Source organism: Arachis ipaensis, chromosome B07, assembly GCF_000816755.2.
Source record: "Arachis ipaensis cultivar K30076 chromosome B07, Araip1.1, whole genome shotgun sequence".
Lineage (NCBI taxonomy): Eukaryota > Viridiplantae > Streptophyta > Magnoliopsida > Fabales > Fabaceae > Arachis > Arachis ipaensis.
Genome location: NC_029791.2, coordinates 95,086,677 through 95,103,005, shown reverse-complemented (window position 1 = coordinate 95,103,005; position 16,329 = coordinate 95,086,677). Strand labels below are relative to the sequence as shown.

General features: G+C 40.7%; 1 protein-coding gene, 1 long non-coding RNA gene and 1 pseudogene across 2 annotated transcripts; 2 read left to right on the top strand and 1 right to left on the bottom strand.

Annotated features, from left to right (window-relative positions):
* Nucleotides 544–1,526, bottom strand: LOC107607447 (thioredoxin X, chloroplastic-like). The gene is made up of 2 exons (XM_016309404.2): nt 1,296–1,526; nt 544–898 (listed from the first exon to the last, which is right to left on the bottom strand). The coding sequence occupies exons 1-2, from the start codon at nt 1,524–1,526 to the stop codon at nt 638–640; spliced, it is 492 nt and encodes a 163-aa protein (XP_016164890.1). The 3' UTR covers nt 544–637.
* LOC107609575 lies at nt 6,419–7,223 on the top strand. The gene is made up of 3 exons (XR_001613200.2): nt 6,419–6,731; nt 6,930–7,005; nt 7,119–7,223. It is a non-coding gene; the product is annotated as an uncharacterized LOC107609575 (long non-coding RNA).
* Nucleotides 7,460–10,693, top strand: LOC107609574 (annotated as a pseudogene).

The following is a 16,329-nucleotide window of genomic DNA, read 5'->3' as shown; positions in this document are numbered from 1 at the left end:
CACCCTGTAAGAAAATGTTCGTAATATTAGTCCAATAGTTTAGAAGTTCCTTTTCCCTATGAATTTGTCTATTTTTAAGCTTCCTTGAGATTAAGATACTATAGCATGGCCTTTGTTCATGTCCGATAAGATCTTTATTTTAAATATTTGGTTATTTCTCTTTTGGAACAATGATCACTGTAATACTTCAATTACATTTATGCCATACCATTTTTGCTTTTCAATCTATTACTCTGCTCTATTAACATTGAAGTGAGTTATATATACTTACATTTCTAATATATTGAATTATTTGCTACTTCCACAATTGTCTATAACTTTGTATAAACATCATTTTCATTCATGAGAGAAGAAGCAGTGCTGGGGATACTAGTGGTGCTGCAGATAGAGTTATGAATCACTCATTTAAGGCTTTCAATTTTGTGGAATAAAATTTTGTAATATTATCAAATTTCACAACCCTAATTACATTAAGCCTCTTGATTGTTTAACAAAATTATCAATTACACTTCTATCAAAGGAGAAGAAATTTATACACTTGAATCAAATAACAAAGGGAAACCCAAAAAGGAATAGAAAGTCACAAATTTACTTAAACAAAACATCCTGTATTTGTAGCTTATGTTATACAATTGACTCAATATTGTAGAAATCCAACAAACCGAGAGGGAAACAGAATTTCGACTCGTCTCTGCGAAACTGAGATTGATTCCAATAAAGCATCCACATAGTCTTTGAGTTTAACTTTGGTGATTGCACCTTCTCTTCTGCTTTCTGTAACTTTCTGTCCATTCTTGAAGTGGATCAATGTTGATAGCCCATAAACTTTGTACTCTTCGATTAGCCTAGGGTTCGCATAATCATCAATCTTCGCCACTGTTAATCTGTCTTCATATTCCTGCAATTTATGATACAAAACATTTCAGTTTGAGAGAATATCCTTAAGAACATTCAGCAAGAAGTTCTGTTCATATGACAAGATGTGTTGCATTTCTTAAAATCATGTCCTTACTTTCATGGTTCATCAAGGTTATAAATCATCCCAAGCTTAAGTATGTGTTGCTAGCATGGCAAATATCTCTCTATTAAAAAACTCACACTAGTTTCTTTTACTTTTGTTTCATTCAATGGAGACATATGAAATAAGACAACACTCTAACCAACACTCTAAATTTTGTTATCAAAAGAAGAATTATTTATTGTTAATTAATGAATAAATTAATTAATATTATCAGATAGTAGAAAACGGCACGATAAATTCTTCAGGAAAAAGGAATTTGGAGGTCGAGAGAGACCTGAGCTAGGGATTCCATAGTGGGAGAGATCAAACGGCAAGGACCGCACCATTTAGCGACGAACTCAACGAGAACGGGACGGTCAGCCTTCAAAACAGTGTTGTTAAACTGTGTCTCATTGATCTCTGTGATGGTGGTACCGCACGTAACGGTGAATTGACGGAAATAGCGGAGCTTGGGACATGTAGTTCTTGTTTGGGAGGAATAAAAGGAAAACCTGATAAACCCCATTTTTAGGGTTTATCTTGTATTGAATTTAGAGTATTTTAATGACCTTTTTCTCGCATTTAACCCATGAATTAGCATGGTTTTGTTATCTCTCCCGTATTTGTGCTTAAGTGTAAAAACATGCATTTTAGGCCTTATTTTGATGAATTTTGATTTCTCCTTGATTCCATAAGAGGCCTTGATGTGTTTGCTAGTAATTCCAAGATTGAAATAGGCCAGGCATGGATCAAAGGAAGCAAGGAAGGAAGCATGCAAGTGGAGAGAAGCACAAAAAGCCAAAGAATTGATCACGACCATGCACGCGCACGCGCACAAGGCGCTCGCGCGCACATTGCGGAATCAGCCAGGTGCGCGCACGCGTACCGTGCGCGCATGCGTCGATGTCTGCACATGACTTCATTAAGGCAACACGTGCCTGGCGATTTTGAGGGGTTTCTGAACCCATTTTTTGGCGCCAATTGCTGATAGAAAGGAATAAAAGGATCAAGGATTAAAGGGGAGAGGGAATTAGATTAGAAGTTAGTCATAGCTTTAGTTTAGAGTAGTTCTAGAGAGAAATTTGAATGCCTCTAAAGCTAGTCTTTCCTTTAGGAGTTGATTAGGTCTTGAGGAATCAAATTGATTCATCCATTTGACTTTCCTCCATGGTTAGGGGTTAACTAAGTGGGAGCAATGAACAATTCTCATCACAATTGAGGAGGATAACTAGGATAGGACTTCTAGTTCTCATATCTTACCAAGAGCTTTGTTAGCTATTAGTTTATTTTCATTGCCATTTGCTTTTCATGCTTCTTATCCAAAACCCCAAAATAACTCACAACCAATAACAAATCACTTTATTGTAATTCCTAGGGAGAACGACCCGAGGTCCAATACTTCGGTTTATAAATTTTAGGGGTTTGTACTAGTGACAAACAACTTTTTGTATGAAAGGATTATTGCTTGGTTTAGAAACTATACTTTACAACGAGATTTCATTAGTGAATTTCTAAACTGTCAAAAATCTAATCATCAAAATGGCGCCGTTGCCGGGGAAAGTTGCAATGGTGTTGTGTTATTGGTTATTGTATATATGTGAATAGTGTGAATATCTTGCTTTTTTCTTTATTTGCTAGTTTTTGTTAGTTTTATTTTGCTTTTCCACTATGAATTCTCACCTTGGCTATGAGTTTGGTTCTAAGTGTTGTAGGAAATATGAACTTCAATGATGACACTCATTATGGATGGAACCAACAAAGATGGGAGGAGCCTCAAGGAATTGATCACTCCTATTGGCAACAACCTCCGAATACTTATAGGTATAATTACCATCCTAGTACATGTCAATTCAATGGCTATGGTGACTCCTTTTGTGATGATCAAGCACCACAACCATATGCTTATGATTCTTATCCTCAACATGAACCTCAACCATACTCACAAGCCTTCCAAACACCACCTTATGATCCATATCCATCATATAACCAATCATCCATACCATATTTTTATGGCCATTACAGAAATAACGCCCCCTGTAAGTGAACTTCGGCTTACAGGTATCATAATTCTCTGTAGGTGAACTTTGGCCTACAGGAGCAACACCCTGAGATACACAATTGATATTCACTGCAGGTGAACTTCGGCCTACAGCAATAACAACTTACTGTAGGTGAACTTGGGCCTACAGGACCTCTAGGGCCAATAGAAAAGTATCAGATGAACATATAATAGAATATCATGCCACAAGGCTTAACTCTTTATTTTTATACTCTTCTCATCTATTCTCTTTGTTATATTACTCTTTTCTCATTATCATCATTCAATATCATTCTCATTATTCATTTCTGTGTTTTTTTACTCTACTCTGATTTCTCTGCTTAACGTATGTATTTAAAGTTTATGTAAATTTCGGTATGAATAGTTTGCCTGTCCCAAGTATAGGTTCATTAAGTCTATACTAAAACAGTTTAACTTTTCATATAATACCTAACCCTAGTCGCAACTCAAGGACTAACTATGTTGCCCTAGTTTGTTCACTAGTCTCTGTCTGTTTTTCTGTCATTAAAACTTTACAGAATTTTCTTTGGTTTTTATCTTTTCTTTAACTTTTATCTTTTCTTTATCTTTGCCTCACTATCATGTTATTACCACTCCCTAAGTGTTTTATGAAGGTAATTATAAGATTCTGCATAAACCGTAAACCCGGTTAAACCGATTTTCCTGTTTTTAACTAAAACAGACCAGGTAACCTTATAATATCATTCAAGCATTTTCTAATACTAATATAATGATAATATTATACTATTATCTCTCTCCTCTCATGAATCAAGTCCGGTTCGTCAAACAGAGACTATTTACGAAAATCAGAATCAAAACTGCCAACCGATACAATTCAAAAACTAGGTTCTTCGTGACCGCATTATCGAGCTTGCCTCAGAAAAGGTTCTAGCTTAAGGATGACATAATGACAATGAGTATCGAGATACTTGTTGATATAGAAGAGGTGTTCTCTTTACTGATCTTCCGGAGAAATCCGTGCCTTTAGAAAAGATCTCGCGTACTCGAAAATTAGGGTTGTTACATTGCGTGCCCGCGACGGGGACCAGGGCAGCACGACGTTGGGCCATACCTACAGTGGGGGCACCACTCAGTTAGACTAGGAGACCAGGAGGTTGGAACTAACTCAGAAACTACAGCTTGCCCATCCAATGACTACGATTAAACATGGCCGAAACAAATCCTAGCAAATCCTAAGTAAGGACTAAAAACTAGTGTACTGAAATGGCAACCCTCCTAAAAAACCTACTTGACGCTAATGTCATCCAACATGCGAATCAATCAGGGAAGCAGCATGCATGCAGAAGCAAAACGTGGAAACAAATGGCACGAACAGCAAAATAAAGCAGCAAGTAAGAAATAAAGCTTACCAAATGCGCTTGTATTAATCTGGGAGAGCAGGGAATTTTAATGCAAACAACCTAAGGAATCATAGCAGAGAATGAAAAAATGGAGGAAGCAAACGCAGAAAGAGGGAGATAGTGGAGAGTGAGTGAGAAATGAAACTGGATGGGAAATTTGGAAACTGACTCAAGAAGCGCGAAAGGCAAGGGTAAAAAGGTCTTTACCCGCAGGGTTTTGAATAACCCATTATGAGCATTAAATGCTCGACGTGGAGAACGAGGCGACGAAGGTTATCCCTGGCAGCGAACAGGCCTGCACACGCGCAAGGCGCGTCCTCTCCACGGGAAACCGAACACTCAGCGACGACCTGCAAAAGGAAAGACGGAACGCGCCACCAACGGCACCCGCGGCCGCAACTGGCGTGTTGGGGGCACTGTTAAGGCCCAGCCCAGCTAGGCACATCAGGCGACCCGGTCCGACGACGTCGCGACCCGCTCGGATGGGTCAACGCACAAGACCCGTCTGGTTAGCGACCCAGCCATGCACCCCTGGTGCCAGCTGCTTGACAGCTGTGAGAAGGAACCTTCCTGGAAGGAGGCCTTCCTCTGTGGGGCCCCCTCACTGAAAACATATATAAGGGGAGGGTCCTACCCCTCCCCCCAGGTACGTCACCCTACTCCCAGTCCTCACATCACCTATACACTCTACTGACTTGAGTTTCGAAGTGTCATTGCAGGTGACACTCCCCTCCACCTGAAGTGCTCGGAAGCTCGTCTACTCCATTGTCCACACCCCACTTGAAGACAGGCGGGAACCCACTTTTCCACCCCCGAGACCTCCTCGAACTGTCTGGTGACCCGACATATCGAACAATTATATTTTTTGTCCAAAGATAAATGTTATTTTATTAATATAAAATAAAGGTGTTTCCATAAGGAAGTACAAAAGAATTGGGTATTCCCATTTATCACTAACTGTGACTGGACGACTAATAGCTTAATGAGTAAAGTAAGAATAAAGGAAGTTATGAGCATCCATCAGGTATGGATAATGATTTCACGCACTAAAATGCTGGCTTCTTTCACTATCTCTGGTACCGGGCTTATTACCTTCTCAAAAACATATCGATTCCTCACTTTTCAAGTGCTCCAGCACAGCGCCGCTATGAAGAGGGTCTTTTGTCTACCGTCGAATTGAGCTGCTGCCCAGGATAAGGCTCGTTGCCACCAATTGAAAAAGGTCTCTTCTTCTCTCCTCCATAGTTCAAGGGTTATTAAGCTTAGACTCCAGATTATTGAAGACAGTGCTTTGCAAAACATGAGAAATCGATTCGTCCTTCAGCATGTATCTTGGGCAACTGGCAGGGGTGGATGCAAACCGGCTGTGAACTTGTTGCAACACCGGAAATTTTTCATGAAGACTCTTCCATAAGAAAACCTTAATTTTATGAGGTAATTTCAATTCCCAAATGCTATTTCATACTCTATTGTTCTGTATGTTTTGGGACCTCAATGAAGTAGGAGAATGAAAGAATCCATAAGCAATTTTGTATTCTGATCCAACTTCATATATATCAGATTTTGTCCAGCACCAATTAACTTCATCCTCCTCCTCTGTTGGTTTGATTGAAAATGTAATTAAAGAATGTTATGTTGTACATTTTGATTGTCAAATTAATAATTAGTCATTAATATTGATAATGATATATAAAATAAATAGAGTTGTTGAAGGAATGAGAGAAATAAAAAAAGAAGAGGGAGGAGGAAAGAATTCTTTAATTTGGAGGGAAAAATTTGATTTCAACTACAATGAAAGAGTGACAAATGGCATATTTTTGTTGTAAAATTAGTAAGAAAGAATGAAGAATTCTTTAATTTTGAAGAAAAAAATTTAATTTCAATTATAATAAAAAAATGATATGTGATATATTTTGGTTGTAAAATTAATAAAAAAAAATTCCTTTTAATTTTACAAGGTAAGATTTTATTAGTGCAATAAAAAAGTGACATGTGACTTTAGTTGTAAGAAAGAAACGTTTCGCCGATGTCACCCTCGTCTTCATCTTCTTCACCGATGCGGAATTGAGTATTGGAGAGAGGGCTTCTCCGCCGCCGGTGCTGCTCCATCATCGTTAATCCTCTCGATGATGCCAAGACAAGGCTGCAAGCACAGGCTACCAGGGTTCCCTATCCTTACCACTACATCTGTCTTCAACCAAACGCCGTTTGTCAATCTCTTTCAACCTCTGCTGCCGCGCCGCCGCCATGTCATTCCGGTTGTAACCGCTATAAAGGCACGCTAGATGTCCTTCACAAAGTTGCGCGTCAGGTTAGTTACTACCTCCAATCTTATCATTTCAATTCAATTCAATTTGCCTTAATTGTTTGATGTAACTGATAATATCATCGCCAAAAAGGTATGACAAAAGCTATGTAGCAAACACTGAAACGGATTCGTTTTTTATTTGAAGTTATGTATTTATCTTGTACCTTCCATGAAAATAACTTACTATAAGAGGGTTCACAGGAGTGAATTTATGCAGGAAAGGTTTATAAGATTATGGAGAGGCACAAGTGCAAGTTTAGCATTGGTTGTGCCGACTGTAAGCTCCCTTTCTTTTTGGAAATTCGTTTTCTGCTTCATACTTTGCCTACAATCTGTTTTGTCCAAGATATAGTTACATGCTAATGGCCTTATATTTTCCTTGTCCAACAGGTTGGGATCTATATGCCTTGTTATGACATCTTTCGCAACTTCATGGAGGAGTTTACTACTCAGAATGCTCCAAACTTAACACCTTATGTTCCATTAGTTGCCGGATTGGAGGGAAAAATTTGATTTCAACTACAATGAAAGAGTGACAAATGGCATATTTTTGTTGTAAAATTAGTAAGAAAGAATGAAGAATTCTTTAATTTTGAAGAAAAAAATTTAATTTCAATTATAATAAAAAAATGATATGTGATATATTTTGGTTGTAAAATTAATAAAAAAAAATTCCTTTTAATTTTACAAGGTAAGATTTTATTAGTGCAATAAAAAAGTGACATGTGACTTTAGTTGTAAGAAAGAAACGTTTCGCCGATGTCACCCTCGTCTTCATCTTCTTCACCGATGCGGAATTGAGTATTGGAGAGAGGGCTTCTCCGCCGCCGGTGCTGCTCCATCATCGTTAATCCTCTCGATGATGCCAAGACAAGGCTGCAAGCACAGGCTACCAGGGTTCCCTATCCTTACCACTACATCTGTCTTCAACCAAACGCCGTTTGTCAATCTCTTTCAACCTCTGCTGCCGCGCCGCCGCCATGTCATTCCGGTTGTAACCGCTATAAAGGCACGCTAGATGTCCTTCACAAAGTTGCGCGTCAGGTTAGTTACTACCTCCAATCTTATCATTTCAATTCAATTCAATTTGCTTTAATTGTTTGATGTAACTGATAATATCATCGCCAAAAAAGTATGATAAAAGCTATGTAGCAAACACTGAAACGGATTCGTTTTTTATTTGAAGTTATGTATTTATCTTGTACCTTCCATGAAAATAACTTACTATAAGAGGGTTCACAGGAGTGAATTTATGCAGGAAAGGTTTATAAGATTATGGAGAGGCACAAGTGCAAGTTTAGCATTGGTTGTGCCGACTGTAAGCTCCCTTTCTTTTTGGAAATTCGTTTTCTGCTTCATACTTTGCCTACAATCTGTTTTGTCCAAGATATAGTTACATGCTAATGGCCTTATATTTTCCTTGTCCAACAGGTTGGGATCTATATGCCTTGTTATGACATCTTTCGCAACTTCATGGAGGAGTTTACTACTCAGAATGCTCCAAACTTAACACCTTATGTTCCATTAGTTGCCGGATCAGTTGCACGTTCGTTGGCTTGTGTTTCGTGTTATCCTGTAGAGCTTGCAAGGACGTGCATGCAGGTAGTTGATTTGAAATCTTAAAATGTGGATTCATTGCATGATTTTGCTACAGATTCTTAATAGCTCCTCTAAAGTGTTTGAGTTTTTTCTGTCGGGCTGAATTGAATCTCTCATTTTTCCCCCTTGCATATTCTATCTCTCTGTTTAGGCATTTAAAGCAACCGGAAGTGGGAAGCCTCCGGGGATTTTTAAGACATTGATTGGAGCCATCAACCCAATCAGGGGTACAGAGAGACTTCAAAGTTGTAAGTGTTCTTCTGGCATCTTTCTCTCTTTTAATTCTGAGTTAATACGTTTTACGGTAGATTTTTCCAACATGTCTGTTACAAAGGAGTTAGTATGCTGTTACTGTTGCACATGATTATATCTGTTATAATTTTTGTTACCTCAATTAATAATTATTGTGGTTTTGATTATGTTTTCCTCACAGTACATAGATACCGTTATTGGTGGAACTGGCCTTGGAGCTCAACTTTTTCGTGATGTTCCTTACTCTGGAATTTGCTGGTTAACCCTTGAGCCAGTAGGATTTCTACATTCGATGAATAAAATGTATTGCTTATTTTTCTTTTTTACCATAGAGCTTCTTTACAGATAAGGAAAAAACTTCTTGGCCTTGTGGGTGATGAAGCAACTGCAGCCACTATCCTTGGGGAAAATTGGCTGGTTTTGTTGCAGGAACTGTCGCAGCTGCTGCCACATGTCCACTTGATGTGGCAAAAACTCGACGGCAAATAGAGGTGGTTTCTTAAAACTAAGCTTTTAGATGATAACTAGGCCAAGACAGGACTCTGCTTGGGTCAGGCGGGGCCGACTGGCCCTAGTATTTGGCCGGCCAAGACAGGCTTTTGGCTGAATAAGGTCAGGCAGACTGGCCCTAGTGTCTGGCCGGCTAGGGGTCGGGTCTGGCCAGGACAGGCCTCTAGCAAAGTCAGGCTGGGCAGACTGACCCTAGTGCCTTGCCAGCCAGGACAGACCTCTACTCAGGTCTGCCAAACAGACTGGCACTAGTGTTTGCCTGTTTGACCAGCCAGGACCAGCTCCTGTCCGGGTCAGGCTGGGTAGATCATCAATAGAAGTAGCTAACTAGCTGAAATTAGATACAGCACAGATTGCTGGCTAAAATCAAACTTGCAGCATCATTATGCTGATTTGGGTCTTAGTCTTAACTCCAGTTAGCTAAGCCGTAGACACAATTAGATATGCCATGTATACAAGTAATACGGACTTATTCAATGATTATTTTTGGGACTGTGGGGACACTTTTCAAATGTCCACCTTTATATGCATTAATATGTTCATTGGATTTAGAAAATGATGAAATTTGAATGTAAGTGCAATGCAGTTGGAATATTTATGCATTAGTAAGCTGTTGAGGTTTGGTTTGTCTCACACAAACCTGTATAGTTGCATAATTGACCCTCTTTAATGCATGATGATTAAAAATTATTCTTTGCATTAACTTTTTGTAATGGTTTGCTGTAATTCTTTTTCTCCGTCCCTATTACTAATTTTTATTTTAGAACGTATGCATTTAATTACTGCACATTAATAATGAATGCATAGTTTGAGCCTTTGAGTATTCCATGTTCTCTAACATGATCTCTTTTGCATTTTCACAGAAGGATCGAGAAAGGACATTACAGATGACAACAAGAACAACACTGATAGAGATTTGGAGGTAGCTGCATTTTTATAAGTTGATGACTGGTCCCCCATATCATTACATTTAGCACATAAGCTTTGGACTGACATTGGAACATTTTTTCTTGGGACAGGGATGGAGGATTGAGAGGGCTATTCACAGGTGTTGGTCCCCGTGTAGGCCGCAGCGGTCCATCAGTTGGTATAGTTGTCTCCTTCTATGAAGTTGTCAAGCATGCCTTGCATCATAGACAGAAGACTTCATCGTAACATATACTTGCATTCATCATTGACTCTTATTTGCTGGAGTGGTTCAAAACTTCAAATTCTACTTTTTGAAGCTATAGCGTAATAGTGTAGAATACATCAAAGACACCAAACTAGATCCCAGAAGAACAAGGATGTTTCTGAGATATCAATACGTCAGAGTCAACTGGCAAAACAGTACATGCTGCAGTTGGCACCTCCTAATAAGTGATGATGGAATGATCCATTAATTGTCCTCCACATGCATAGGAAAGTCAATAAGTCAATAAGTGCCTTTGTACAATTTGAGACCATGAGTCGGCTTCTAACTGGAAAGTGATAAGCTTGCAGTGAAAAAATAGGTGGTTCTCTTTGCTTTTATAGAATACTACGAATTCACAAAATTCTTGTTATAGTACATCTTTGCCATATTATCATAAATCCAGTTCATTTACTCGCTGAAAGTTTAAGATCTGTAAATCTGTTTGTGAATGTTGTAGAAGATACAATTTTCCATAGTATTTGTTCTTTTTTTTTTTTTTGTTGGAAACTCAGTTGTTTTCATATGAAATTGATATTTAAAGATCATTAGATGACAATTTAGTGAAGTATCAAATTATCAAATGATTCTTAATTATCAATTTCACATAAAATTAGCTGCATCTAAGTCTCTAGCTCTTTTTTCATCCGTGAAAAAGTTTGTTTTAAATGAAGATACATGAACACATGAACGATTTTGAAGTCGCAACATACACTTCAACTTGAAAGTAGTAACATTTAAAATTTGAAGCCGGTTATTTTTCAGCATGAAATGTTTCAAAGAGCAAAAAATGTACGGAAGGTCATAACCTTTCAACTATATTATTTTAGACTTTACTCTTTTAGATTATGCTGATGGATTTTTAGTTATTTTAAATTATAAACATTGAAACGATATGAACGGTGTTACGATGGGTAACCGGAGATTAATGGGCTGGATGGCGTTGGTTGGCCCAAACGTATGAAGGAGGTGGCTTTCGAGTGGACCTGGTACTCGGTGTTCCTCCGTCCGACTTGTACGTGAGAAAGAATGGGGGGTGGTACCTGCAAAGACACTCCGATGCCTAAGTTAGCAAGAGTGTGAGCAGGTTAGAGAGTATTGGAACTTAGAGATACCTGAATGGTGTCAGTGTATTTATAGTGGTGAACCAATAACCACCGCTGAAATAGTGCCACCTTTTTAGGCGGATAACCGTTCCCATATCTTAGGGAGGTTAAGATATGGCCCTATGAAGTGGTTAGAGAGTTTCCAGGGGCAGTTACTTGTAGGTTTTGTTACCCCCTTTTTTATAAAAAGAAATGGCTTCTGTAGATGCTCTCTCTCACTGGGTTGATGTCATGGTCTTAGGGGAGGAGCCCTCAGTCGATTCTGAGTTCATTACCAACCTTCGCACTCATCACAGAATTTGTACTTCTGAGGATGACGAACCAAAATATGAATTGGTAGTCCCGGGTCCTGAAGACTGGGTTTGTTTTGGAAGAGTCAATGAGGCGGCCCCTCATTTTTTCTTTATGTATGAATGCATGATCACCCGTTTGGGTGTTTTTCTTCCTTTTTCAAATTTTGAGATATCTGTTTTACGTCACTGTCGAGTCGCTCCCACCCAGCTTCACCCCAATTCTTGGGGTTTTTTGAAAATTTATCAATTCATCAGCCAGGCTTTAGAGTTCCCGACTTCTTTAAAGATTTCTTTTCATCTTTTTCATATGACAAAACCCTTCAGTGGGCTAAACAATAAACAACAGTGGGTGTCGTTCCGAGCCATACAAGGTCGGAGAATCTTCACCCTTTTTGACGAATCCTTTCACGACTTCAAGAACTACTTTTTCAAAGTGCAAGCTGTAGAGGGTCACCACCCCTTTTTCCTGGATGATAATTCTTCTCCCCGATTTTCTTTATATTGGCTGGAGGCCTCCCCCTGCGAGAAATATGGTCTGGATGACCTAAATGAGGTAGAAGCAGCCATTGTGGGGTTCCTCCGAGAAGTGTGGGGGAGGGCCCCATACTTGGACACAAGAAAGTTTCTCCAGGGGTCTCCGACCTTTGTCCAGGCACAGCTAGGTAGCTTTTATTTGTTTGCTGGATTTCCGACTTGTCTGGCCGTATTATCCGACTAGTCTAATCTATTATTTGTTGCTTTTTTCAGAGATGGTAAAGGCAAACGCTCAGGAATCTTACCAAAGGGTCCAGGAGGCTAAAGCAAGGTCTCGCGCCAGGACTGGTGGCGCCAGGGCAGTTATCTCTCCTCCTCCTCCTCCTCGGAATGTTGGGACTCCCTCTCAGCCCATTGTAATTTCTTCTTCAACTTTCTCTCAGCCACCCCCCTCTGCTCGACCTTCTTCTGAACCAGATAATAAGAAGCGCAAGACCTTAGAGTCTGGCTCTTCTGGTGAGGTGAAGGCGGATGCTCTTGCATTCGTCCGAAAGAACATCTATCCCAACATTCGCATAAACATGGATGATGTTTCTGTTCGGCGCCACCTTACCACTCTGGTTGAGGAGAGTCTGAAGGCGGCGGGGGTTTGTGGCAAACTCTTGGATATTTTCGAGAAGGCCCCTCTCAGCTCTTTAGGGATGACCTCGAGGGTCGAAGAGCTGGAAGGAAGGCTTCTCATATATCAAGAGCATGAGGGGAAGTTGAAGGAGGAAGTCGCCAGGCTGAGGGAGGAGAGAGATAGCCTCCGGGAGAGTGGGAGGAAGTTGCAAGCCCAATGCAACATGGAGGTGGATTTGAGGAAGGCAGCGCAAGCCAGCTACAACAGTTTATTTGGTGATCTTGTGTCTGTAAAGAATGACTTGCTGAATGCCCGGAGGCCTATACCGAGTTAGAGGACTCTATTGCCGATGGTGCTGATGAGGCTTGGAGGGTTTTTAAGGAGCAGGTCGGAGTCATTGCTCCTAACTTGGACCTTTCTCCTTTGGACCCTGATAAGATTGTTGTTGATGGTGCCATCGTGGATCCTCCTGTCCCCGTGGTGGAGTCCGAGTCCGATTTGAAGACTCAAGGGCAGAGGATCATAGAGTCCCCTCCTCGCTCTAAGGACGCTCCGGGTTCTTCTACTACTCCTCCGACTTCCTCTCCAGCCCTTGCTCCTGGCGTTCCTTCCGACTCTGCTGGTGGTGCTCCTTCTACTCCTCTTGTTAAGAAGTGATTTCGGCTATTGGGGCCTGGCCTGTGGGCCCCTCTTTTTAAACTCTTTTATATTTATTTGTTGATGTTTGCAACAATTTTTGGCCTTTTAAGGCCGTAAACAAAACAATTTACGATACCCTTTTTAATAAGGGTTTAGCATTTTAAATAAATGCCCTTTTTTGGATAAGGGTTTTGAGTTACCTTATGCGCGCATGCTTTTCTATTCTTTTGATCTTTTCTGAAAAAAGCCTATTCTTTGGGGCTTGCCTGTTTTTCTGAATCTTTTTTATCCTCGAGGCAGCCTTACAACTTTTTCTTAGTTTTTTTCTATCTCTTTTTGTTATTCCTAGTACTCAATTTTGTTTTATTGAGTTTTTCGTGACTTAGGCTACTTTTGCGATTCATTTTAATTTTACTCGGTTTCGCATTTCGACTTATGAGTCGGACTGCTCCCGAGTTTATCATGATCGACTTCTATAGCCTCTTTACGCCGACTTGTACCTCGTCGTTTTATCCTGACGACCATCTAGGTCGGTTCATGAGATTTTCACGTTTTGTCGAGCTTAAATCGGCGCGTTTCGTAGAAAAGGGAAAAAAAAGGGAATTTAAAAGAGATATTTAAAATGAAAGAGATCTTTATTAATTGAGGAGGTACCTTATTGCTACTAAGGGCCTTTGATAATTTATTTTCCCTTAGCCCCTACTATGATGCCTCGTTAAAAACCCTTTTCAGAAAAAACCCTTTGATTTTGGGAAAAAATCATGAAATTGGGAAAAGAGTACATCAGGGAGTAGGGTTCGCTTTTAGCTGTAGTACCTTTTCATATTACAAGCATGCCATGATCTTGGTAACTCGTTGCCGTCGAAGTCGGTTACCCTATAATAGCCTTTTCCTAAGACCTCGTTGATCTTGTATGGTCCTTTCCAATTGGCAGTGAGCTTTCCTTCCCCCGATTTGTTGACTCCAATATCGTTTTTGATTAGGACCAAGTCATCTGGGGTGAAGCTCCTTCGAATGACTTTTTTGTTGTATCTCGCGGTCATCCTTTGCTTCAACGCTGCTTCTCTTATCTGGGCTTCTTCTCGGATTTCGGGGAGCAAGTCGAGCTCCTCTTTGTGCCCTTGTATATTCCTGATCTCGTCATGGAAAATCACTCTTGGGCTTTGCTCATTGACCTCTATTGGGATCATGGCCTCTACGCCATAAACTAGCCGGAAGGGTATTTCTCCAGTGGCGGATTGGGGGGTTGTTCTGTAAGCCCATAGTACTTGTTGGAGCTCTTCCGCCCAAGCTCCTTTCGCATCTTGTAATCTTTTCTTCAGCCCTGCCAGTATGACTTTGTTGGCTGCTTCGGCTTGCCCATTGGCTTGTGGGTGTTCCACTGAGGTGAACTGGTGTTTGATGTTCATACTGGCTACTAGACTTCTAAAGGTGGAGTCGGTAAACTGGGTTCCGTTATCTGTGGTAATGGAATAAGGTATCTCATACCTTGTGATTATATTTTTGTAGAGGAACCTCCGACTTCTTTGTGCAGTGATGGTGGCCAGTGGTTCTGCTTCTATCCACTTTGTGAAATAATCTATTCCCACTATCAGGTATTTGACTTGTCCTGGCGCCTGGGGAAAATGGTCACCACTTGAGAGTCACTGTATATCATTACCTTCGTAGCACCGACTTCTTCTGCCAGCTTCAATCCTGCAATCAAGGCTTCATATTCTGCCTGATTATTTGAAGCTGGGAATTCAAACTTGAGGGAAACCTCTATCTGGGTTCCCCTTTCATCTACCAATATTATGCCTGCGCCGCTTCCTGTTTTATTGGAGGATCCATCTACATAGAGTTCCCATGTAGTTGGTTTATCCTCTTGATCCCCTGCATATTCTGCAATGAAGTCGGCGAGGCACTGGGCCTTAATCGCCGTCCGAGTTTCATACTTCAAGTCGAACTCGGAGAGCTCTATTGCCCATTGAACCATTCTTCCTGTAACATCCGTCTTTTGGAGGATTTGCTACATGGGTTGGTTCGTGCGGACTCTTATTGTGTGAGCTTGAAAGTAAGGCCGTAGCCTTTGAGAGGCTACCACTAAGGAGTAGGCAAACTTCTCTAATTTGTGATACCTTAGCTCAGGGCCCTGTAGAACTTTACTGATGAAATAGATCGGGTGTTGGCCGTCCTCGTCTTCTCTTAGCAAGGCTGCTGAGACGGCCTTGTCTGCCACGGATAGGTATAGGACGAGGTCTTTTCCGGCTACAGGTCGGGTCAAAATAGGAGGTTGGCTCAAAAACTTTTTGAACTCTTGGAACGCCTCCTCGCATTCAGGAGTCCATTTAAATTGGTGTCCCTTTCTCAATAGGGAGAACAGTAGAAGGGATCTTAGTGCTGATCCTGCCAAAAATCTGGAGAGAGCCGCTAGTCGGCCATTCAGCTGTTGGACCTCTCTCAAACAAGTCGGGCTTTTCATTTCTAGGATAGCTCTACACTTGTCGGGATTGGCTTCGATCCCTCTTTGTGTTAACATGAATCCTAGAAATTTTCCTGCCTCCACCGCGAAGGCGCACTTTGCAGGATTGAGTCTCATCCCGTGCAACCTTATGGTGTCAAAGACTCGTGAAAGGTCAGACAAGAGGTCGGTTTCTTTCTTGGTCTTCACCAACATGTCGTCGACGTACACTTCCATTAAGCTCCCTAGGTGAGGGGCAAACACCTTATTCATCAGCCTTTGATATGTGGCCCCTGCATTTTTTAATCCAAATGGCATGACCACGTAGCAAAAGTTGGCTCTGGGCGTGATGAATGATGTTTTTTCCTGGTCTGGTTTATACATTGGGATTTGGTTATACCCTGAGTAGGCGTCCATGAACGACAAGTATTGATACCCTGAGCTAGAGTCTACTAGGGTGTCAATGCTTGGTAGTGGATAAGGGTCCTTGGGACA

Excerpts from the sequence above, each read along its gene's own strand:
- LOC107607447 (XM_016309404.2), bottom strand. The coding sequence starts at position 1,526 with ATGGGGTTTATCAGGTTTTCCTTTTATTCCTCCCAAACAAGAACTACA. Across the intron at positions 899-1,295 it reads CTATGGAATCCCTAGCTCAG|GAATATGAAGACAGATTAAC; the intron begins GTCTCTCTCGAC and ends CATAAATTGCAG.